The 26942-nt window shown below is 40.3% G+C and overlaps 1 protein-coding gene across 1 annotated transcript; it reads right to left on the bottom strand.

Moving 5' to 3' along the window:
• Window positions 1–200: 200 nt before the first annotated feature.
• On the bottom strand, window positions 201–4850 carry LOC123444024 (pectin acetylesterase 5-like). Its single transcript, XM_045120655.1, has 12 exons — window positions 4603–4850; window positions 4398–4480; window positions 3705–3834; window positions 3024–3103; window positions 2858–2947; window positions 2220–2344; window positions 1616–1676; window positions 1497–1547; window positions 1302–1379; window positions 1121–1226; window positions 856–1001; window positions 201–488 (listed from the first exon to the last, which is right to left on the bottom strand). The coding sequence occupies exons 1-12, from the start codon at window positions 4829–4831 to the stop codon at window positions 366–368; spliced, it is 1302 nt and encodes a 433-aa protein (XP_044976590.1). The 5' UTR covers window positions 4832–4850; the 3' UTR covers window positions 201–365.
• Between the last annotated feature and the right edge of the window lie 22092 nt (window positions 4851–26942).

Below are 26942 nucleotides of genomic sequence, written 5' to 3'. Positions count from 1 at the left end.
GTACTAGACATTTACAGTACACTATACAACTCCTCTTGAATGAACTCACCAAAATCGAGCTTCTGAGTCATCTCCATTTCACTCCGAATTGGCTCGTATGACTGCGAAAAGTCAACAGGAGATAAAATCCAACTAAAAAGTATACATAAAACAAAACAAAAACTAATATGCAACATATATTCATACGCATAACTGGGGCATTTTTCCAATATGAAACCATGGTCTCTATATTGTTTTATAAAGGGTTGGTAACATTTACCTGCAGTCCAGATATATTCATATGGATAATTTGCTATTTTTACAACTGCTAGGTGACACATCACCGCGAAAAGATAAAAAAAGAAAAGAAAAAAAGAATCGTAAATTTATCCCTTGAAGGGCTTGGAAAAAACCAGGTTGTGGCACGTCGGGTTGCACGGATATTCGCAATCTAGTTCCTTCACCTCTCTCCTGTCAAAGAACCAGTCTCCAACTGCTTCTGCCATGGTCTGCATATTCACCAAAATAATTACTTTTCAGTGGTAAATTTTACATGACTGAAGACTGAGATAACTCGAATACCACCACTGTCATAACCGGTTTGGTAAGCACTCTATGCAGAGAATGTAAGCTATGTAGTTCTACAACATGTGGGCATATCAAGGGCTGGTGTAAAAATGAAGAAATTTGTATCTATTTTTTCTACACACCGTGAGTTCTCACTAAACCCAGATCGCCGATCTCTAAAACACTGCCAGATTATGGTCAACATAATTGTGAAACACAGGATAACATATACTTTGCCAACTTGACATGAATATAATGTTTACTTTTCTTCTGTTCCGTTTTCTAATCTCTAGAGGATAGAAGGGATACCTTGTTGTTGACTCTAGGAGAAGATGGAGAGTGCCAAGTCAATGAGCTCAACGTCTGACAGTGTATAAAGCAGGAGTTAATGAAAATACCCCAGTCCTTTTTCTGCTTGATTTCTCTCATCGCGTCATGCAGCTCCTCCCTAAAACCTGCAAAGATTTTATTTGACATAGAAAAACATGTAAGCAGACCCTGAAAGATAGGTGGTTAATTACATTGTAAGATGTAAGGTACATTCTGTCTGTCAAGAGATGCAAGGTTAGTCAACCTTGGAGTATTTCAAGTTGGTCAGGACTACACTTGCTAATATCCAACCTACAGTCTTGCCATGAATGTTGGGGATCCGATGCTTCTGGTGCCAACACATGTTGTACCTGAAACAAACCTTTGTTGAATATTCACAGTTTAACACAATAATAGAATATTTCTCATGGAGCAGATGACGATACCTGCCAGGCATCATATGCTGGATTAAGAACAAATACTGGTGTCCTGATGTCTTTAACAACTTCACGAGGAAAGAAGCACTGGCATACAGTAAAAGGGCAGTGTTTAGAATAACATAACTTCTATCAGGGCTGCAAAACTAATGATAGAAATGTGAGGGATGGTTGATGTCATTTGTCAGGAATGCAGAGACTAACCTGGCCCGGGTCCATGCTTGAACTGCAGCCCAAAAACTTCCTCTTGAGATCCTGAAACTATGCATTCAGAAAAGAACTTTTGAATACTGGAAATGAACATTCTTTGAGGAGAAAAGGACCTGAAGACGGACAACATCACTGTAGAAAGCCCGCAAGGTCCTTTGCTTGGAAATGTCTTCTCTGTAATAGTGGAAACAACATACACGAGTAGATAGAATCTGAGGACAACAGCACAATTTTTGTTCCATATAGTTTTCTTTTATGGCATAAAAGGATTATCATCAGAAGGAGAATAGGATATAGATGCTTTCTCACTCCTGACTTACAAAAAGAGTTAACTTACGAATACATGCAATGTTTCTGCTTAATGATGCACAATGTCTCAAAATGAACTAGTATAAGTCAGAAATGGGGCCTATGAACCACCTCTGGTTGATCCAGGGATGATTCATCTAATGATTTAGGAATTAGGTACACAAAATATCCTCTCAGTTTTATTTTGTAGTATTTTAGCTTAAGATCTCAAAGTCTATATGCTCAGACTATTGTTTTTAACGTTTGGAGTGTGTTATTTCACATTTGAATGTTGACAGGTGCATGTACTTTTGAGTATTAGAGAGGACATCGATCAATTATTCCATCCAAGTATGTAAAAAACTGAAGTATCCAAAGAGGCCTTTTGAAGAAACATCCAAAGCAGTCAAAGGTGATCTGAAAACATACACATCAAGGAAAAAACCACCATCCGCAAGACACTTAACCCTAGATTCTTTTGGCAGCAGTGCCCGAAAACCATCACAGTGAATGTAAGTGGCTAACCCACCAGCAGAGCATCCTGTTAGAAAAGCCTGAAGGCTGGAAATAGCATATCAGCATCACACCATCACTACAATAGTCAAATTACTTGTATGGGCAAAGACAAAGTAATAGTATATCAGATCATATCCGGCCATTCTGTAACATGCAAGTACATATGGTGTAGTAAGAAAAAAAAAAGGCCGGTCAAGATAGTGAAATAAACCTACAATAGTTCACTAACAGTAATAAAGACTGAACAGATAATGTTCGTAAACACAAAAGTAAAGCAATATTACTGTCATTGACATCTAGTGGATCCATACTATTTATTTATCAGTGCCACAAATCACTCCTAAAATATCAACAATATCAACTGGTAACCAAAATAATAACCAGATAGATACAACCTTCGATACTTTTATCCAATTAACCTAAAGGTCCTACAGTCAAATGCATATCCATGAAGAGCAAGAAACAGATTTACATCTTTAAGATGTTTGATTGATTCATACATTTGAATCATATGTCCACATGAAAATCAAAAGGATGCTTGCAAGAATGACCTGTTTAGCATGTCTGAGACCCTTCAGTAGAAGTTCATCCATAACTGCTTCCCAGATACGCTGGCCTCTGAAAAAGAATTTTGTGCCATTCTGCAAAGAATAGCAAAATTCTCAGAATACCTGCTGAGTGATTAATCAGCATCTGTTGGAAATAGGCAAAGAAGACCTGCAACTCGTCTTTGACATTCCCAGAAAATGATGCCCCATCACAATACCTTATCTTCACTTTATTCCAGTTGTGAAAATCTGCACATTGAAACATATGTTAAATGAGAACCTCAGAATTATAGGCAACTGAAAAGAGTGTTGCAATACTTTAAGATGGCGACTTAACTAGTGAAGTATATGGAATAATGAGTTTAATATTTTTCGTGAGAAATTTAATAAGGTCTCATCAGCGCAAATGGACAACGAGAATAATCTGGAATGAAGCAGAGATCATCAGCTCAAATGTATAACTCGTACACTAAAACAGAACAATTATAACTTACATTCAATTGCAAATGATATAAAAGAACACACTGCTAGGTACAACTACAAACATGATGGTTAAACATTTTATTTTTGTCAAAAACTGATCAGTGAATATGATCTGCTTGGTCATGAACTAATGATGCAAGATAACAATTCAAGAACTGATGGAAAAAATCTATGAGGACTTGGTGCTTCCGCAACTACTACTTTAAGATTGAGCTAATGGTTGAACTTTTGATTAATTTGGTCATAAAAGATTAGCGACATTGCACATCAATAAAATGGAACATTAAAGAGGAAATCTTTAGCTTTGGTACAAAAATGGGGTTAGGCCTTTCATCTATAATTCTATACTAAGATGAAACATAGTTACCTGGATTCTGATCTTCATCATCGCTCAACATCCCAGCAAACTCAACCTGGCGTTCCATGTAATGGGAAGAACCCAGGATCGATTTCTGGCGCGAAGCGCACGACTTCAAATTTCGGCACCAGCCTCCACCCTGACGCTCATACAACATAGAGAATCTAAGAACATGTAAGCATTACCGTGGGACAACCAATGGCAACAAACAAACAACCACTAGCACCATAAACTACTGTGCAAACTAGCAACTGACAGTTGAGTGCATCAAATTAGCAAGTGAAAGTCACATCACTACATAGTACTCCCTCTGTAAATAAATATAAGAGCGTTTAGATCACTACACTACTTTAGTGATCTAAACGTTCTTATTTCCGCATATTCCTTTACGGAGGGAGTGTATACTAATGATATATGTACCCAACGATATGCTTTCAAGATATCCAAGTAGTGCCTATTTGCTCTTCAACACTGTCCTAATCTTCGCATTCGTATCACTGTCAAGACGTGAAACAACCTCTTCAGGGACTAGCAATCCAAAGTTCCAAACAAGTCATCGGCGAATTCATGTAAATCCAGATTTTAAGTTCTGAAAGCTTGCATAGCCCAAGCTAAGCTGAGCACCGATCGACGCCAAGCTTCGAAGGAAACCCATGGTTCTGTATCGAAAATTGGCACGTAATAATAATATAATCTGCATACCTCCAAGTGGATGAGCCAGCTCCGAGACCCACCCCCCGACCCCCTCTGCAGATGGTACCCCGGCGCGCTCCCGTCCAAGCACACTGCATCATCCCAAGCACCAAATTTCAGAAAATTCAGCCAAGCACACTGCATCATCCCAAGAAACCAAGACAGTACTGCTCCCAATGGAAACACGAAGGGGGGGAGGATGAGGGGGGCTCACGGGCGCCCTTCTCCTCGGCGCGGCGGAGGAGGGTGAGGCCGACGAGGGCGGGGGAGGCGTTGGGCGATAGGGGCACGAGGGATGCGAAGTAGGAGAGCGAGAGGAGGAGGGCCGCGGCGACGAGCGCGGCGGCGAAGGTGGCCGCGACGGCGCCGGCCCGGCCGCGGCGGCGCCACCAGAGGCGCAGGTGGCGGCTCGCCGGGGCGCACGCGGCGGGGGACGGCGGCATGGGGGGCGGACGGATCCGATCGCCTGAGAATCGATTCCGGGAAAGGAAAAAAAAAACAGGGGAGCGGTCGATGCTGTGGTGGTACCCACTATGGTAAGTATTTGCTTCAAAAATATGCTTAAAAAGTGTGTGATTCATGACCATTAATTTCGTGGAAGAAAAACCTAAACACTTTCTAAAATTGTAGGTAATTTAGTTTTGGTAACAGGCAATGGTTCGAAAAATGCTTAAAAAGAGTTTTAATAGCACGGGTCGATTCGTGGAAAACGGAGATCGGATCTAGTCCATAAACCCGTTGATTTGATCGAATAAGGTTAAAACCGATCCGAGGAAGGGGGGGGGGGGGACAGGCCAAATGGATGCAATGTCATCGTTCCCTTGATCGCCTGTGAATTCATAATTTTTTGCAAGGGTCTATTTGCAAATTAATGAGTTGGTCACTAGTGCTCAGCTTAGCTTGGACAATGCAAGCGTTCAGAATTTGAAATCAAGATTACATGAATTCATTGATGACTTGTTTGGATTGGTAGTCCTGAAGTAGTTGCTCGATGTATTGACAATGATAGAAATGTGCATGCAGATTAGGACGGTGTTGAAAAACAAATAGGCACTATTTGGATAACTTGAAAACTTGGTGTTGTTTTGGTGGTCGTTGAGGCAACGCCCATTCAGAACAGCTTGGCTTCAAGTCCTACCAACACAAGTTTATTTTTATAGTTTTTATTTCCAACGCACTTAGCATGGTTTCTGTGAAAGAAGAAAAAAGCTAATTTGCAAATAGAACCATGTAAAAGATAGTAAATTCATGAGCGGTCTAAGGAATGATTACATGACATTCACATGGCCATGTTTTTTCCTCTCGAGCCAGTTTTGGCCTTATTTGATCAAATCAACGAGTTTATGGACTAAATTCCATCACTTCTTGAGTTGTCGGCCTAAGGTGTGATATTGGTTTGAGTTTCTGGACTAGTGATGCATTTCACTCAAAAATGGAAGGAAAAGGGTTGCAAACGTCTCGCGTGTTACTAAAACCACTAACGATGTTTTTCAGATGAAATGGCAAAAGGGGAGAAGCCCCTACGCACTTCTTAAAGTAAAAAGAGGGCGACGCACCTGCGAGTGTAAATACTTGAAAGTAAAGCATAGATAACTAGACTTACCATTTGGTAGCGACAATTTTCAGAATCCAAACATGCAATTTTGATCTAGTGGTTTGCCATTTATGGGTTAACTTGTAGATTGACCTACATAATCTCAAGATCAAGCGATCTGACTGATAAAGGAAAAAAAGATGTATCTTACAAGTTAAATTTTCTGTTGTATATGACGCTGCTCATGGATTAATCCCTAGAAACCGAAAATACCATCGTGTACGTATGCTATCGCTAGAGTCCATTACAATTTATAATCGATCATAATTAATTGAGGTTGCAGACCACACTTCACCGTACCAAGCCTGGAGCTTGGATCCGATGATACACATGGCAGCTAGGTTAGCCACACCCCACAAATAGGACAGGGGCCGATGTTAGATCGACCTCTGGAAAATCCGCTCGGGGGACCGATTTCGGATAGGATCGGAATAAAATTTTCTCTCTCATGCACCCCGATCACTCAGGGCCGACTGACATCTCAGATCTAGCCCTCATCGCGCAAAAGACAAACGAAACGGTCTAACAATTCTGGACACGCTTTTTATTCACGAATAGCAAAATTCCGGGTTGCACGGACAAGTCACAACATCTACAATGAGGGAACTGGAAAAGCTATTTCACAAAAACGTCTTAGAACGTTCGCTAAACTTTTCGACATAGTGACAAAACATTGCGCCATGGAGGACACTTGGTTGGGCAATGAATGGCACAAAAGCCCCAGTTCGGGGCAACCTGAAGCAGGAGAAGAGAGCAGGCGCCGTCAACATAGTCAACTCGGAAAACTTCCTTTCGTTTATAGAAACTTATGTATGTCAGGAGGAAGTTGGAACATATCCTGAGATGGATATACACGTGGGCCGCCTTTGGTTTACAGGAACTTTGTATGAATTAATATTTTTTGCAAGAAAACTTTGCGTGAAATCTATAGGATATGATTTATGTAGAATATTTTCTTTAGATCTCTTTGGTTTGAAGAAATAGAATCATATTCCTATAGTTCATATCCATCGTATTTGGAAGAAAAGAACATTAATTCAGACTTAATTGAAAAGTTATATGCCAAATGACATCTTTTTTTCCTATTCCTCGTCTTCATATGATTTGAGATACATGTAGTATTCATAGTATTTGAGATAGATGGCATCTCACCTCCCGTAGCTTTCATATTCCTATGATATTCATGTCATGCGATGATGTGAACCAAAGGAAGCCTTAGTAATAGTCTGATCAACTAGAACAGTCTAGTACGAACTTCTTGAAGTGTTCAATGGCTATAAATCTTGATGCTTCCAAATCCTAGGATGTTGTGGGTGCAAAATAGCATCAAAAAGTAATCTCATCTGAGTGTGATAGTTGAGTATGTTATGTATGTGATGATTTCCGATCTGGACCTACAAACGATTAAGCTATACCCCCTTGCTCGGCCTTAGGTATGAAGGATGTGTTATTTTGATCCTATTTCATCCCTCTTCTCACACTTAAATAGGGACACCATGAAACTGACATATTACGCCTCCATGTGATGCAATAACCATGCGATGGATGCTCTCAGGTAGTTCGATACTGCTATGGAAGGTACATGGGCATTCATGTATGGTTGTGAGCATCACACCACCCCTCGGTGAAGTAGATCCATTAATTTAGACATTTGATGATATCAATTCAGGTTCAATGTCTAGTTTATTTAGACGACAATATTTGAGAAAGCATTTGCATCTGACAAGTTAAATTTAAACAGTGCCAACATGAAATTCCATGTGGCCGACATGAGATGAATGATCCATAAGATACTAAGACATATTTTTAGGTTCTTGGTCCTTTGCATATCTTAGCTAGTTTGTTGTTATTCTGAATCATCTTAGTGTGGTCTTATGGGACTATTCACAAATTATATAAGTTCTTTCCATGAAACGCTTAATATAATTAGTGTTCCATGAAAGTACACTATACTCCTAAGTCTAATATGTAATGTTCATTTCACAGTTCACAATGTTGAACAACGATCATTCATCTAAGAGGACTTGGGTAAATGAATGGTTTAGTGTTTGTATGGAGTTTTAGGTTTTAAAAATGTACAATTCGGTAGTTGCACACTTCTAAATCTAAGGTTTCATGGAACATTTTTTTGTAAGTCCCGACTTAACTTTGTGCAAACAAGTCGGCTTACAAATAATTATTTCTCAAATAACCGTGACATATGACTATGAGTTGTAATGCGAACCAAAACATAGGCTTAAGCTCTAGAATTTAAGCCATGTTAATCGTGTTATGTACATTAGAATTAGTTCCATCATTCTCTTAATACATGTACGTGCTTGTAAAAAATATCGTGCTCCCAAAACAAACAAAATAAAGTGTACATGATCGCTTCTTTTAGACGATTGGGAGGCGGTGGCAAGGGGGGGGGGGATCGTACATATCAATTGTCAGTAAACCCGCTCTCACTGATTTTTTTTACTATACTCTCACTGGTTAGAACCATGTGATTCTACATTTGATAAATAAAGTCACAATGATCGTCCAATATGTGTATATGTGTGTTAATGAGACCGCTAGCGGCATTTTCAAATGAAACAGCAAGAGGATAGAGGCCCATATGCACTTTTTTACTAAAGGAGAGTGAGGCACCTAGTTTGAGAGTGTAAATACTTGAACCCAAGAGGCAAGCACAAACATCACGATACTTCTTCATTCTTTAGCGGTGTTTTCCAAAATTAAACTTACAATCTTGATCCATTGGTTTTGCATTTATGGGTAAAAATTGTAGATTTACCTAAAACAAAATCTCACTATAAAGCGTCCAATCATATAAAGCACAATCCAAATAAGAAAGAAAATCATCGCTCATAAGTAAAAAAATTGATATGCACTACTCTGCTCATGGCCTAATCCTTGAAAATCATAAAGGCAATCATGTATGCCACTAGAGTCCATTACAATTTCTAATGATCAATTTTTAGGCTGAAGATCTACATAGCTTCCCCTCCAATGAGATGATGATGGTGGATATGTCATCATGGTACTGTCCCAGATCCCCTTGTCGTATCTCGAGCGTCTCATGGAACCCCATTCCTTCATCATTACAAAAATAAAAATCACACATCTTTTCCACAAGTATAAAAAAGTTCATCATCCCCTTGGCGAGGATAAGGAGCTTTCCTCGCGGCCCAGAGCAGTGGTGTTGGAGGAATATCTTGCAAGTAATGTATGGTGAAGCTTCGTCGCAGTCTGCTTGGAAAACTTCCCTTGGTTATAGGCACTTATGATTGTTAGGTGGAAGCTCGAACATATCCCGGGATGGAGCTACACTTAGGCCTCCTTTAGTTTACAGGAATTTTGTGTGAATTCTTTTTATTTTTGCAAGAAAACTTTGTATGAATTCTATAGGAAATTATTTTTCTAGAAACTTTTCTTTAAAGCCCTTTGTGTTGCACGCATATGATCATATTCCTATAATTCATATTCTTTGTATTTGAAAGGAAAAATATTAACTAGGACTAAATGAAAAAGTTCTATAATGTGACCCAAATGAGTTTTTTCCTATTCATTTGTTCCTAGTGGTCATGTGATTTTAGATATGTGTACTATTCTTAGGATTTGAGATTAGATGACATCAAATCTCCTATAGATTTCATATTCCTATGATATTCATGTATTAGGAGACAAAGGAGGTGTTAGTAATAGTCTCGTCGGCTATCTAGTCGGTACGGGCTTGCTTGCACCTTTTGTGGTTAGTAATTCTGATGCTTCCAAATCCTAGGATGTTTGTGGGTACAAAATAACATAAAAAGTAACCTCATTCAAGTCTGGTAGTTGAGTATGTTATGTATGGGATGTATTCCAATTTGGATCTAGAAATGATTAAGTTCCACCCCTTGCTCGGCTTTAGGTATGAAGGATGGGTTACTATGTGAAACTTTGATCCTATTCCATCTCTCTTCTTACACTTAAATAAGGGCACCATTATAGAGACATCTCAAACCACCATGTGATGCAACAACCATGCAATAGATGCTCTCATGTTGCTCGACACTCCCATAAGAAGCACATGGGCATTCATGTATGGCCGTGAGCATCCCAGCACCCCGTAAAGAAGTGGATTCATGGTAGACATTTTTATGATATCAATTCAATATGAATGTCTAGTTTATTTATATGCCACTATTTTCAGAAAGCATTTTGCATATTTCATGTTAAATTTAAACAATGCCAATATGAAATTCCATGTCACCGACATGAGTTGAACGGTCTATAAGATACTAAGACATGTTTTAGGTTCTTTCTGAAGCTTTGGAGGTCTTAGCTAGTTTGTTGTTATTCTCATGCACCATGCATGTGTGGAATCATCTTGTTGTGGTTTCATGGAAGTATATTCACGAAATTATGTAAGTTTTTTTTTCCATAAAAATGGTTTCATGGGAGTATATGATTAGTGTATTAATATAAGGACCCTATATCCTTAAGTTCGATATGAAATTCTGATCTTTTAGTTTACAATGTTGAACGTTCGTCATTCATTTAGGAGGACTTGGGTAACAGAATGACTTGGTCATTATATGGAGCTTTAGGTTTTATAAATGAACAACTCGGTAGTTGATCACTTCTAAACATAAGGTTTCATTGAACACATTTTTCTAAGTCCTAATTTGACTTTGTGCAGCCCAGTTGGCTTAGAATAATTATTCTCAAACAACCACGAAATATGAATATGTGTTGTAATGTGAACCAAACATATCTTTAAAGTTGTAGAATTTAAGGCGTATTAATCATGTTATGTACATTAGATGTAGTTCCATCAATCCCTTCATGCAAAAATGTGCTTGATAAAAAAATGTGCTCCCAAAACAAACAAAATAAATTGAAGATGACCATTTGTTTTAGACGATAGGAACGCATGGGGTGTTGATCGTGCATACCAACTATCAGTCAACCCACTCTAACAGAAAAAACTTCTACGGAATGTACTCTCACTGGTTAGAACCACTAGTAGAAAATGGGGCTCACGAACCGGGACTCGGATCACTCAATCCAAATTGTCTTAACTTCCTGGTTCTATCGTCCCTAGTTTTCAAGTCTCCACTTGTTGTTTTCCGTACAATAGTAAGCTATCAATTCTATTAACACTTAGGGATGTCACATGATTTAATTTTTTGAAATCCAAACAATTATTAAAATAAACAAAATAAGTAATAATAATATTGAATTTTAATGAAAATAAAATAAGTAATAATATTATTTTAATCGCTTTTTTGCCATTTATTCAATTAATACGTCTTAGTTAATATCTTTAAATATGTAAATCTAAATTCGACAAATAATATATCCATTATTATCAGAAAAATGTGAGGAATCCAAATAAGACATAATTTATTTATTTATAAATAAAATTATTTTTTTGATTTTTCTAAAAAAATCTTCTTCTTGAAATAACTTATTTTACCTTTGGAATTTTGAGCATCTCAGAAAACTTCACCCGGCAAGCCCGGGTGAAATCGAGTCCCAATTTTTCTCTAATTGTTTTTATATATTAAACTTTTTTTCCGACGTCGTATGCAAAAGTTATGGCCGTTTTACATTTTTCACTTTTTTGCAAAAAGGAAAAAATTCATATTTCAAAATTTCTATACCAACTAGGCACTAAAACCTAACTACATCTCAAAGGATTTTATTTTTTGAAGAATTTATCACTTTTGTTTATTTTCTTCAAAACTAAAAAAGGCGGTCCACGGGGGGTTGAAAATTTCAGAACCCCCCTTTAGCCAAGAGTCCAACATACCGTCGACTACATCTGCTGGCACCGTCCCCGCAAGAGTCACAACTAAGGTTAACCAAGCCAGAGTTAACCCTTTCTAACTTCATTTGCTATTTTTCATGCATTTAATGATTTTTTTTAGCTAAATGACCCTGAAATTGAAAAGTTCTACAAATAAACTCTGAAAATGTTGAAACTTGGCATGGTATCATCATTTTACCCACATAGCTTTGTGGTGAAAAGTTGAGAGGGTTTCGGGAAAAACTGGATGCACTTCGTGTACAAACTGGACCATCTCCTTCGAAGTATCAAGGTTTCATACAAAAACCCATCTGTTACAAAGACATTTCATTTTTTTACTCATTTCAACTCCAGACTTTTTGTGCATTTTGTGCATTCAATATGCACCATTCAAAACCACATCCTAAAATTTCAACCCTTTATAACTTCATTTCCTATTTTCCATGCATTTAATGATTATTTTGATCTAAATGATCCTGAAATTGAAAAACCCGACAAATGAACTCTGAAAAGGGTTCAAACTTGGCATGGTATCATCATTTCACACACATAGCATATGCTACAAAGTTGAGAGGGTTACAACAAAAACTGGATGCACTTCGTGTACAAACTGGATCATCTCCTTCGAAGTATCAAGGTTTCGGACGAAAACTCGTCTGTTACAACGGCATTTTTTTAAAATTATTTCAACTCAACACTTTTTGTGCATTTTAATTATGCACCATACTACAACATGTTAAAATCTACAGAAAGAACTAACTAAAAATAATAAAAAACAACAATTAAATAACTAAAACAACTATATAAGCAAAACAATATTGTTTTAATTAAAATCCTAATTTAAATTATTCTAAAAATAACCAAGTAAATCTTACTGTGACAACAATCTAACACATGACTAGGAGCAAAAAGAATTAAATTAAAAACTATTGGTAAACTCAAGTTATTCACAATCTGGTTTTGAAGCAAATTTGAACAAATTCAAATTTAAACCAGTCAAATTGAAAACTAATGGCACAAACAGAAAATAGATAAAAATTTGAATCTAATTCAAAAACATCAAATATCCTAAAAGATATAAGGAATTTAAAACAGAAACTACAAACAGAAAACAAATTTAAAAACAGAAAAAACAAAAATTCAAAACCACTTTAGTCCCGGTTCGTGTCTCGAACCGGGACTAAAGGGGTTGGAGGCTTTAGTCCCGGTTCGTGTCTAAACGTTACCTTTAGTCCCGGTTCGAGACACGAACCGGGACTAAAGGTCCCATTTGAACCGGGACTGATGCCCGACCGGCGCCCTTGCCGCTCGAACCGGGACTAATGCTAACATTAGTCTCGGTTCGTAAGGGAACCGGGACTAATGTGTAAATCGAGCTGGGACGAAAGCCATGTTTTCTACCAGTGAACATGGGATTCTATATTTGGGAAAGATAGTTGTAGAATGCCCCAATTATCACCCACCATGTGTATATGTGCTTTAATGAGACCGCTAGCGGCATTAAAAAAATAGCAAGAGGATATAAGCCCATGTGTACTCTATTTTATTGAAGTATGGTAAGGCACCTAGTTGGTTTGAGAGTGTAGATATATGCTTGAACCAAAGAGGGCAAGCACAGACACCATGAGACTTCTTCATTTGGCAAGATGTTGATTCTCTATCGGTGTTTTCCAAAATCAAACTTATCTAGGTTTTAGGTACTAAGATATGTTTCTAGGTTCTTTCTTCAGCTTTGATGCACTTAGCTACGTTGTTGTTATTCTGATATACCGTGTGCAGAATCATCTTATTGTGGGGGTACGGTATTATTCACAAAATTATGTAAGTTTTTCCAATTAAAATATTTCATATAATTAGTGTATTCATAAAAGGACCCTTATGTTCTTAAGTATGATATGAATTTGTTTATTTTTTGATTGCCAATGTTGACTGCATGCCACTAGTGGAAAACGGGCCTTTGGCCTAGACCCTTTAGTCCCGGCCTGCCTCTGGGCCGGGACTAAAGGCCCGGCCACGTCGCCCCAAATCGCAATGCCGCCCACGAGGCTTTGGTCCCGGCCCGTAAGGAGCCTTTAGTCCCGGTTTGTGTCTCAAACCGGGACTAAAGGGCTACGCGGTGTGCATCCCGCATGTGCGCCACCTTTAGTCCCGGTTTGTGTCTCAAACCGGGACTAAAGTCCTCTGCCTATATATAGCACAGTCCCCCTCTCCCCTGCATTTTTCTTGGATGAAAGAGTGTGGGTGTGTGCTAGCTCTCCTTTTTTATGCACTAGAGGTGTTTGTTGAAATGTGTGTTAGAGCGATGCCGCTTCAGTTCACCGAACACAACTACGATATGAGATGCCCGAGCCACGCTTAAACCTCTTCCTCTTTATTTCTACTTATTCTAAAAGGTTAGCAACTATATTTCCTCGTTTAGACCGTGCGGTACTAATTTTTAGGATCGTGATTGTATTTGATATACTGTCGTATAACGCAGATGAGCCATCCATGGATGTACGGTGATCGACGCACAGCCGCTTACAGAGAAGGCATGCATTCTTTTCGAGATGCAGCCGATGCGAACAAGCATGGTGGTGGCTATATGTTTTGTCCATGTGTTGAATGTCGGAATGAGAAGGATTACACTTCCTCAAGAGTCATTCAGAGCCACCTGCTTCGGTCTGTTTTATGTCGGGCTATAATGTTTGGACCAAGCACGGAGAAAGAGGGGTTATGATGGAAGACAACGATGAAGAAGAAGAGAACGATGATGACAACTACCGATCTATGTTCCGTGAGTATGCTGATACCGCAATGGAAGACAATGAAGAAGAAGATCAAGATGAAGAACGGGAACCAGATGAGCCCGCTGATGATCTTGGCCGGGTCATTTCTGATGCACGACGATGTTGCGACACAGAAAAGGAGAGGTTGCAGTTCGAGCAGATGTTACAGGACCACAACAAATTGTTGTACCCAACTTGTGAAGATGGCCAGAAGAAGCTGGGTAGCACACTCGAATTGCTGAAGTGGAAGGCACAGACCGGTGTGACTGACTCGTCATTCGAAAAGTTGCTGGTACTGATGAAGAAGATGCTTCCAAGAAAGAACGAATTGCCCGCCAACACGTACGAAGCAAAGAAGCTTGTCTGCCCTCTAGGATTAGACATGCAGAAGATACATGCATGCCCTAATGACTGCATCCTCTACCGCGGTGAGAAGTACGAGAATATGGATAAATGCCCGGTATGCACTGCATTGCGGTATAAGATCAGAAAAGATGACCCTGGTGATATTGAGGGCGAGCCACCCAGGAAGAGGGTTCCTGCCAAGGTGATGTGGTATGCTCCTGTAATACCACGGTTGAAACGTCTTTTCAGAAATAAAGATCATGCGAAGTTGTTGCGATGGCACATGGAAGATCGTATGAAAGACGATAAGTTGAGGCACACCGCTGATGGTCGGCAGTGGAGAAAAATCGAGAGAGAGTTCCCGAGATTTGCAGCTGACGCAAGGAACTTATGGTTAGGTCTGAGTACATATGACATGAATCCTTTTGGGGAGCAAAGTTGCAGTCACAGCACCTGGCCCGTTACTCTATGTATCTACAATCTTCCTCCTTGGTTGTGCATGAAGCGGAAGTTCATTATGATGCCAGTGCTTATCCAAGGTCCAAAGCAACCCGGCAACGATATTGATGTGTACCTAAGGCCATTAGTTGATGAACTTCTACAGCTGTGGGCCGAACCAGGTGTACGTGTGTGGGACGAGCACAAACAAGAGGAATTTGACCTTCGAGCGTTGCTTTTCGTAACCATCAATGATTGGCCTGCTCTTAGTAACATTTCAGGACAGTCAAACAAGGGATACAATGCATGCACGCACTGTTTGGATCAGACAGAAAGTATATATCTGGACAAATGTAGGAAGAATGTGTACCCGTACAATCGTCATTTTCTTCCGCCCAAGCATCCCTTAAAGAAAAAAGGCAAGCATTTCAATGGCAAGGCAGAACCCCGGGGGAAGCCTGTCATCCGTACTGGTGCTGAAGTATTTGATATGGTCAAAGATTTAAAAGTAATCTTTGGAAAGGGTCCTGGCAGCCAACCTGTTCCTAACGGCCCTGATAAGCGCGTATCCATGTGGAAGAAGAAATCTATATTTTGGGAGCTACCCTACTAGGAAGTCCATGAGGTCCGCTCGGCAATCGACGCGATGCACCTGATGAAGAATCTCTGCATGCATATTCTAGGCTTCCTGGGCTTGTATGGGAAGTCAAAAGATACACCGGAAGCACGGGAGGACCAGGAACATCATAAAGGAAGAGATGGCATGCATCCAGGGCAGTTTCAAGGGCGTGCCAGCTACGCTCTTACTAAGGAAGAGAAGGAAATCTTCTTTGAAGTCCTTTTCAGTATCAAGGTCCCGACTGGCTTCTCGTCGAATATAAAGGGAATCGTAAATTTGAAAGACAAAAAATTCCAAAACCTAAAGTCTCATGACTGCCACGTGCTTATGACGCAATTGCTTCTGGTTGCATTGAGGGGAATTCTACCGAAAAATGTTCGCCTGGCAATTGTGAAGGTATGTGCATTCCTCAATGCAATTTCTCAGAAGGTAATCGATCGAGAAAGTCTATCAGGGTTACAGATTGATGTGGTCCAATGTCTGGTCAACTTTGACTTGTTGTTCCCGCCATCCTTCTTCAATATAATGACACACCTCCTAGTTCACCTAGTCGAAGAGATTAGAATTCTCGGTCGTGTGTTTCTACACAATATGTTCCCCTTCGAGAGGTTCATGGGAGTCTTAAAGAAATATATTCGTAACCGTGCTAGGCCGGAAGGAAGCATTTCCAAGGGCTATGGAACAGAGGAGGTCATTGAGTTTTGTGTGGACTTTCTTCCTGACCTTAAACCGATTGGTGTTCCTGAATCTCGATATGAGGGTAGGCTGACAGGAAAAGGCACACTAGGAAGGAAAGCAAAAGTATGTATGGACGGGCATTCTTTCTCTCAAGCACACTACACAGTTCTACACAATTCCACCGTGGTGGCTCCGTATATCGTGAGACACAAGAATATTCTACGCTCTGAAAACCCGGGGAAGGCTGACTCTTGGATTAAAGGGGAACACGAGAAGACTTTCGGCAGTTGGTTGCAGACACATCTCATGAATGACGACACCGTTGGAGATCAGTTGTACTGTTTGGCCAGGCCACCATCTTCGACTATATGTACTTTCCAAGGGTATGAGATAAATGGGAATACATTTTACGCGGTTGCCCAAGATAAAAAGAGCACCAACCAAAATAGTGGTGTCCGCTTTGATGCAACAGACGAGAATGGGCACTGTTTGGAAACATATTACTGGTACATAGAGGAGATATGGGAACTTGACTATGGACCTACTTTTAAGATCCCTTTGTTTCGGTGCAAATAGGTGAAGCTGACAGGAGGCGGGGTAGTTGTAGACCAAAAGTACGGCATGACAACAGTGGATCTCAACAATCTTGCGTACATGGACGAACCATTTTTCCTAGCCAATGATGTCGCTCAGGTTTTCTATGTGAAGGACATGTCTACAAAAACGAGAAAAAGAAATCAGCAAAAGAAGATATCGTCCGATGAGCCAAAACGCCACATAGTTCTTTCAGGGAAAAGAAACATCGTGGGAGTAGATGACAAGACAGACATGTCAGAAGATTATAATAAGTTTCATGAAATTCCGCCCTTCAAAGTGAAAACTGACCCAAGCATCCTACTGAATGATGAAGATTCTCCATGGCTACGACTCAGAAGAAAACAGAAATAATAGATAGGAATATTGGTGCAATAATGTAATAATGTATTAAACCTTTTATGTAATGCATGTATGGAATGTACTAAATTTCAAACACTTTTCATTTTCATAGTTTTGTCAAATTCTCAAATATGCAAAAAGAATTTTAATAAACCTTTGTAAGAGATGAGTTCTCATTCGAAACGTTGATACTTCGAGAGAGATTGTCCGTTTTGTACACGAAGTGCATCCAGTTTTTGTCGTAGCCCTCTCAACTTTTTAACACATGCTATGTGGGTGAAATGATGATAGCATGCCAACTTTCAACATTTTCAGAGTTCATTTGTAGTGCTTTTTAATTTTAGGGTCAACTAGCTCAAAAAAAATAAGTAGATGCACGAAAAATACCAAATTAAGTCAGAAATTGTTGAAATTTTGTGATGTGCCTTTGAATGGTGCATTTTGAACACACAAAAAGTATGGAGTTCAAATAAGTTCAAAAAAAGGAAATCCCTTTGTAAGAGATGAGTTCTCGTTCGAAACCCTGATACTTCGAGAGAGATTGTCCGTTTTGTACACGAAGTGCATCCAGTTTTTGCCGTAGCCCTCTCAACTTTTTAACACATGCTATGTGGGTAAAATGATGATATCATGCCAACTTTCAACATTTTCAGATTTCATTTGTAGTGCTTTTCAATTTCAGGGTCAACTAGCTCAAAACAAATAAGTAAATGCAGGAAGAATACCAAATTAAGTCAGAAATTGTTGAAATTTTGTGATGTGCCTTTGAATGGTGCATTTTGAACACACAAAAAGTATGGAGTTCAAATAAGTTCAAAAAGATGAAATCCCTTTGTAAGAGATGAGTTCTCGTTCGAAACGCTGATACTTCGATAGAGATTGTCCGTTTTGTACACGAAGTGCATCCAGTTTTTGTCGTAGCCCTCTCAACTTTTTCACACATGCTATGTGGGTGAAATGATGATAGCATGCCAACTTTCAACATTTTCAGAGTTCATTTGTAGTGCTTTTCAATTTCAGGGTCAACTAGCTCAAAAAAAAGTAAATGCACGAAGAATACCAAATGAAGTCATAAATTGTTGAAATTTTGTGATGTGACTTTGAATGGTGCATTTTGAACACACAAAAAGTATGGAGTTCAAATAAGTTCAAAAAAATGAAATCCCTTTGTAAGAGATGAGTTCTCGTTCGAAACCCTGATACTTTGAGAGAGATTGTCCGTTTTGTAGACGAAGTGCATCCAGTTTTTGCCGTAGCCCTCTCAACTATTTAACACATGCTATGTGGGTGAAATAATGATAGCATGCCAACTTTCAACATTTTCAGAGTTCATTTGTAGTGCTTTTCAATTTCAGGGGCAACTAGCTCAAAATAAATAAATAAATGCACGAAATATACCAAATTAAGTCAGAAATTGTTGAAATTTTGTGATGTGCCTTTGAATGGTGCATTTTGAACACACAAAAAGTATGGAGTTCAAATAAGTTAAAAAAATGAAATCCCTTTGTAAGAGATGAGTTCTCGTTCGAAACGCTGATACTTCGAGAGAGATTGTCCGTTTTGTACACGAAGTGCATCCAGTTTTTGTCGTAGCCCTCTCAACTTTTTAACACATGCTATGTGGGTGAAATGATGATAGCATGCCAACTTTCAACATTTTCAGAGTTCATTTGTAGTGCTTTTCAATTTCAGGGTCAACTAGCTCAAAACAAAAAATAAGTAAATGCACGAAGAATACCAAATGAAGTCAGAAATTGTTGAATTTTGTGATGTGCCCTTGAATGGTTCATTTTGAACACACAAAAAGTATGGAGTTCAAATAAGTTCAAAAAATGAAATCCCTTTGTAAGAGATGAGTTCTCGTTCGAAACGTTGATACTTCGAGAGAGATTGTCCGTTTTGTACACGAAGTGCATCCAGTTTTTGTCGTAGCCCTCTCAACTTTTTAACACATGCTATGTGGGTGAAATGATGATAGCTTGCCAACTTTCAACATTTTCAGAGTTCATTTGTAGTGCTTTTCAATTTCAGGGTCAACTAGCTCAAAAAAAAAAAGTAAATGCACGAAGAATACCAAATGAAGTCAGAAATTGTTGAAATTTTGTGATGTGCCCTTGAATGGTGCATTTTGAACACACAAAAAGTATGGAGTTCAAATAAGTTCAAAAAAAATGAAATCCCTTTGTAAGAGATGAGTTTTCGTTCGAAACCGTGATACTTCGAGAGAGATTGTCCGTTTTGTACACGAAGTGCATCCACGACCCGGGACTAAAGCCCCTCGCGTGCCGCCTGCCGAGCACGGGCCATTAGTCCCGGGTCGTGGCTCCACCCGGGACTAAAGGGTGTCTTTAGTCCCGGCTCGAGCCCCGACCCGGGACTCGAGTCCTCTTGTCAAATTCTCAAATATGCAAAAAGAATTTTAATAAACATAGTTTTTAATTGAAAATAACAAAATAGTTAATAGTTTGGATAGTCAAAATAATTAATTTTGAAAATACAAAATAGTTTTGAATTATTTATTCAATTTCAAACACTTTCCATTATCATAGTTTTGTCAAATTCTCAAATATGCAAAAATAATTTTAATAAACATAGTTTTTAATTGAAAATAACAAAATAGTTAATAGTTTGGATAGTCAAAATAATTAATTTTGAAAATAGAAAATAGTTTTGAATTATTTATTCAATTTCAAACACTTTTCATTATCATAGTTTTGTCAAATTCTCAAATATGCAAAAAGAATTTTAATAAACATAGTTTTTAATTTAAAATAACAAAATAGTTAATAGTTTGGATAGTCAAAATAATTAATTTTGAAAATAGAAAATAGTTTTGAATTATTTATTCAATTTCAAACACTTTTCATTATCATAGTTTTGTCAAATTCTCAAATATGCAAAAAGAATTTTAATAAACATAGTTTTTAATTGAAAATAACAAAATAGTTAATTTTAAAAATAGAAAAAAATTGAAACTATATGAGAATTTATAAAGAAAATTAAACCTAAATTCAAAGTGACCTCACTTTGAATTCATGTTTAATTTTCTCCATAACTTCAAATATAGTTTTAATTTTTAAATTTACAGTCAGTTTAGGCTCGTAAGCCTGCTTTAGAGAGGAGCTCGATGGAGATGCTGCGACGGGGCTTATAAAGTAGTGTTAGTCCCCCTCGCTGGGCGAGGTGGGACTAAACTTATAGTGCAGCGAGCGGAGGGGCTTTAGTCCCGGGTGGAGCCACGACCCGGGACTAAAGCCCCTCGCGTGCCGCCTGCCGAGCACGGGCCTTTAGTCCTGGGTCGTGGCTCCACCCGGGACTAAAGGGTGTCTTTAGTCCCGGCTCGAGCCCCGACCCGGGACTAAAGGCCCCTGCTTCCCGCCTTTTGGTCTGCCGAAAAAGGGCCTTTAGTCCCGGGTCGTGGCTCCACCCGGGACTAAAGTGTGTCTTTAGTCCCGGTTCCAGCCCCGAACCGGGACTAAAGGTCCACCTATATAAGCGGGAGTTAGAAAATTTCCAACCCAAATCGCATTTCGTTCTCTCCTTCTTCCTCGTTCTCCTGCCCGGCGCGGCACACTGATGAACTCGACGACGCCGTCAGGCTGCCCGCCGTCCTCCTCGCCGCCGCCTGCCGTCCTCCTCGTCGTCGCCGTCGCCCTCCTCGCCGCCGCCGTCCTCCTCGCCGCCGCCTGCCGTCCTCCTCGCCGTCGTCGACGCCTCCGGCCGGTAAACCCCCCGCCCCCTCCTCCCCAACACTCCGGCCGGTAGAAGAAAAGAAGAAAAAGGAGAAGAAAAGAAGAAAAAGGAGAAGAAAAGAAGAAAAAGGGAAGAAAGGAAGAAAAAGGAGAAGAAAGGAAGAAAAAGGAGAAGAAAGGAAGAAAAAGGAGAAGAAGAAAGTAAGAAAAAGGAGAAGAAAGGAAGAAAAAGGAGAAGAAAGGAAGAAAAAGAAAAAGTTTTTTTTTGTCATTTAATTCCTATTGTTATTAGGTTTGTGCTAGATTATTAGGGTTAGTAATATTTAGAATTAGGTTAGGGTTACAAGAAGAAGAAAGATGAACAAAAATAAGAAAATAAGATTAGGAAAAAGGAAAATAAGAAGAGGAGGAGAAGAAAATAAGAAAAAGGAGAATAAGAAGAGGAGGAGAGGAGAAGAAGAGGAAAAATAGAAGAAGAGGAGAAGTAGAAGAAGAGAAGTTGAAGAAGAAGCGGAGAAGAAAATAAGAAAGAAGAAGAAGAAGAAGAAGAAGAAGACATTTCTACGTATATAGATGCTTAATTAGTGTTTCTTAGATTATTGCTTAATTTTGCTATTGTATATGCTTAAGTGTTAATAGTTTAATTTTGCTATTGTATATGCTTAAGTGTTAATAGTTTATTTTTAGCAAGAAAATTAATAGAACTAGTTTATTTTTTTAGTTCATTTTACGATGCCTATCCCGCATCCTCGTCGTCGACTCGGCAGAGGACACCTGCTTGATCAGAGGGGCCATGTCCGGGATTGGGCTCCGCCCGGCTGGTATTGGGAGGTGCTACCTTCCGGGGGGCGTAGGTTGGTGAGGAGCCAACCCGTTGTTGACCCGATCCTTGTTTGGTGGCGGTCGCGCGGGCCAGTGAGGGTGCCGAGGCTTCCGGACACCGCGGAGGTGGTACGTCACCGTGTCAGTGAGGAGGATGAGCACGTCCGTCGCTACATGGTTGCGTTGGAGGGCAGGTTCGAGCATACCTGGCAGGTTCTTCGGGGATCTCACTGGAGCTATGATCCTGTGATGGTTCCTTCTCTTTGGGTGTCCACCGCCCGCGACGATACCTGTCGGGCGCTATGGTTCTAGCTGTATCAGTGATGCTATATGTATGATAGTATTCGAGGAGTATTAGTGATAATATTCGACGATGTACGGACAAAAGAGATGATGTAGTTTTGCTTATAATTGAATGCATGCTAATTTGAATACTACTTTATTCTACGATTTGGTTTTGCTTATTGAATGCTCAAATTGGAAAAGTACTCCTACTTTGAATACTATGCAGAAATCTAGGAGTCCCGAGTGGAGCCACGACCCGGGACTATAGTTGTTTTGGAACGGAGTTCCTGATAGAATAATTCTTTTTTGGTACAAAGTTCAACAAAGTCCTTTGAAATTAGACAATGTGACATATAGAAGGGTAGATGAGATCGGGAAAAATAGGATCATTTTCTACACATCTAGAATGTCGCCATATTGTTAAATCCTTAAAGGTTAAGAGAATCCGTTAGACATATTTTAGAGTTTAGGTTCTAGCCAAGACGCGGGACTAAACGTCCTCCTATATAAAACGACACTTCGAAGTTTCCAACCCCTCTTATATAGTTTGTTAGTTTATTAGTTAATCAAATGTCCATTTTTGCAGAACTAAGGATCCACATATCAGGAACCTCGAAGAGGAAGAAGTGCTCGAAGATAATAATCAAAGACGGCCCCGACGTTGAACCAGCTGAATCTCCGTCGTCATATCTAAACCCCTCCGGATATGGAATGGAGGTCGACCGACACGATGATGAAGCCGATGGGGCAGGAGATAGGTCCAATGACGGAGAAGGTGATAGCTCCACTGATGGAGAAGCCGGTGGAGAAATTAGAAATCCGGCGAGGTATACATATGAAGTTCAACAATCACTTGTAATATGTGAAAAATATTGGAGATAGCTCTATATTGTATACATATACATTCATTTGACGAATGTTTCAACCTCTTAGGCCTCCACATCGAGCAAAGCTACGAAACGAGGCCCGACTAGAAAGTTGGATGCACGGACGCATTACACCTTTGAGGTGATATTGCCTACGGGCGAACCCAAGCTTCCTAAGAATGCTGTTGACACATTCAAGAAGCAATGCGGAGTTCTCGTTAGGGATCACGTCCCGATCAGCGTTCGGGAGTGGAACAAGCGCAAAGGGGCAGCCGATAGTGACTATGTCGCCGAAAGGTACAAAGATAATCTTTGGAATGATCTCATGTCACATTTCAACCTGCCAGAATGTGAGAATGAAGACGTCGCAGACAAACTGAGGGCCAAAGTCAAGCAGTGGACTCTAAAGAAGATGGCCGAACTGTTCCGTAGCTGGAAGAAGAAGCTATGGAAAAACTATCTGAAGACAAAGAAAGTGCCAGTATTCGAGGGGTATCTAGCCAAGCAGGCGAATCACTGGAAGGCATTTCAAGAGTACAAGGAGTCAGAAGATGCCCAGGCATTATCAGGAAAGAACAAGAAAAATGCTGACAAGAAGAAATATCACCACAAGCTGGGGCCAGGGGGCTATGAGACTGCCATCCCAAAGTGGGATAAGAAAGAGCAAGATCTGCTAGCTAAAGGCATCATACCTGAACCACTCCGTGATGAGTGGGAATTGAGAGCAAGAAATTGGTTCCTTGCGCATGGTGGTTCGTACGACGAAGAAACAGGGGACCTCATCTGCAGTGACGGTCTTAGGATACCCAGGGAGAATTGGAAAAAGATAGTGAAAGAAATTAAGGAGGGAAAAAGAAAGTTCACTGCACATAGAGAGAAAGATTTGCTCACACTGGTCCTCGGCAATGACGAACATGGAGGACGAACGCGAGGCTTCGGTCCTTCTTACCCGTGGTGGCTTGGGTTTTCCAGAGACCAAGACACTTACAGAAGCCGAGCGAGAGCAAAGAAGCGGCAGCAGGATGAGGAGAATGACAAGTTCAACCAGTTGCTTGCCAGTATTAACGAGCAACATAAGCAGATTGATGAGCTTAGAGGAGTAGCGCGCGAGGAAGATCCTGCACTTGATATTACTGGCGCCCCATCTAAGCGGAAAAGGAGTGTGGATGAATCTGAGGCCCCGCTCGACGATGCACGAAGAATGATAGAGGGCGGTCCCGGCTACCCCGTGGATGGAATCAAGGAGTCAACATCATGTGAACTCCATCAGAAATTCAAGAACATATCCATGAAGGTGGCCGTCGGACAAGCTTTACCTTCTGGCCCTGATGCACGCTGGCATGGCCGTGAGATTCCAGCTCGCTTTGCTAAAGTCGGGGTGGATGAAATCATGACGGGGTTTAATGATATGGAGCTCGACATAGCTGGACCGGAAGATGAGAGGACACTCGGAGAAGTACTGGGTGGAGTCATCCTATGGGACAAGAACTACATCAAGCTTCCAGGCTCGGCCCCAAGGACAACACCGCCTCCGAGTCGTCGCAGGTCACCTACACCTCCATTACCTCCAAGCCCTCCACATGACGTCGGCCAGCACAACACGAGTCCATCTCGATCACCGCCGTCGGACTTGGGTCGTCCGTCTCCGCCGCCGCCCGCTCCGGATACTAAGCGGAAGCGTGCCAGCAAGAACGCTCCGCCGATGATTTCTAAGCGACGGAGCCCCCCAAAGCGCAAACTGTCGCCCCTCCCAAAGGTACCTCATGCTAATCTTCCTATCAGACCTTATGATCGTACCCCCGAGGAAAACGCCAGGACAGCAAAGGAACATCATGATGCGCAGATGAAAAAGAAGGAACCCGAGCCCCGTCCGGAATACACCGAGAAGCAAATAGCATATGCAAAATACTTCACGACCCTTCCATCACAGTATGACTTACACCATAAGCCTGATGACTATACACGCACATTGCAGAAGGAAGTGAAAAAGAGCAGATCACGTGCAAGTGCAAGTGGGAGCAAATCAAGTTCAACTACAAGCAAAAAAGATCAGACATTCCTCAGCTTGGACAACATGCCAAATAGTCGATCCCACCCCTCAGGGTGTTACCCGAGAATGTCCCCCCTCCGGTGCAGGGGCAAGATTTGGAATTAGCAAAGAAGTGGGCGGATGAATGGGGTATCCCGGTTGAAGACATTCTGGCTTCCCAAGATGACAGGTTACCCAAGGCTGTGGTAGCCCCTAAGCCACAGTTTGTCATGGGAGCGACTTTGGTCAGCAAAGATGATCTCCCAACAAATATGCATTACTTGCATACATGGTACTTAAGTCAATCAAAGAATGGGAGAACGATGATCGTGGTGAGTGTCCCACGGGAGTACTACGGCCGCCCCGAAGAAATCCATATCGACTTTGATGAACTTTTCCAGATGTACAATGCCGACGCCCTCGACAAATCACTTATGAGTTGCTATTGTCTGTAAGTTTTTCAATTCGTTGTCTACATATAACTTGTTTAGTTATTTCAATTCATTGTCTATATATAACTTGTACTCTATTATGCAGAATGAAGATTCTGGATTGTAAAAATAGGAACATCCTAAATATTGGGTTTATTGACCCAGATAAAATACATATAGCGACGCTAACTGATAAACCCAAGGAGACGGAGGAAAACCTTCTAAGGTTTCTAAAAGATCAAAATTTCTGTGACCACATACTGTTTCCATACAACTTCAGGTGAGGGTCTTTACTCTGTTGTGTCCATTCACTTATAAGTGTAATTGATAAGTTACTGACATATATATATATATATATATATATATATATATATGCAGCTACCATTGGATTCTGTTGGACATTCAAATTGATAAGGGAAGAGTTGATGCCTTCGACCCATTATCGAGACCCTTGGAACAGTTCCAAAGCCTGCAGGACATGCTCCAAGGGTAATTTCAATCATTCTTGCGCTCTATCGGTCTCTTTCGATGATTTTCTGATATATCAATTAATGAAAAACTTAGCAAATCATTATCCTTGTCGGGCAGGGTTTGGAAGCGGTTCAAGTGCGTGACTCCCGGTATCGAGCCTGAGAAGCTGACCTTTAGAGCGGCTCAGGTAAGTAGTAATATGATATACTTCTATTTTCAATACATTTATGATGCTAGATTATTATTTTGAATATATATATTCTATTCTCGTAAAGTGCGACCAGCAGCCACGGGGGATGCATCTATGCGGATACTATGTTTGCGAGACCATTCACACGTTTACCTCTGAGCACAAGGATCACAGATTCGACGTAAGCAATGAACATTCACACCTCTATTTTTACCCGTCATTCTTTGTTATCATGATTGATATTCATATTCATCTCCTCTTCTTATATAGTACACGGCCATGAGGGAGAAGTCCCTACCAGAGCAACGCGTGATTGCTGTTGCAGAGGAGCTTGCGACCTTTCTGAGGACGGAAGCTATAGATGACAAAGGACGATTTAGTGTAGCTAGGGGCCATTACTGATGCTGGTCCATGTAATCAAACAGACGGGATCTAGTCCCGATAATTCAGATCTTCATATAATTGTATATATATGCTTGCTTGTAAGATAAGTTAATCTTATATATATATGCATAATTATTTCTATTTAGAATTATATGAAAAATAATTCCCGAACACCAAACGAGGCATCACGTTAATCTCCTGAACACCTAAACCTTAAAACCCTAAAACCC

The sequence above is a fragment of the Hordeum vulgare genome, chromosome 1H (genome assembly GCF_904849725.1).
Source record: "Hordeum vulgare subsp. vulgare chromosome 1H, MorexV3_pseudomolecules_assembly, whole genome shotgun sequence".
Classification (NCBI taxonomy): domain Eukaryota; kingdom Viridiplantae; phylum Streptophyta; class Magnoliopsida; order Poales; family Poaceae; genus Hordeum; species Hordeum vulgare.
Note: the sequence above shows the minus strand (reverse complement) of the source record. Positions and strands in the feature narration are given on the sequence as shown.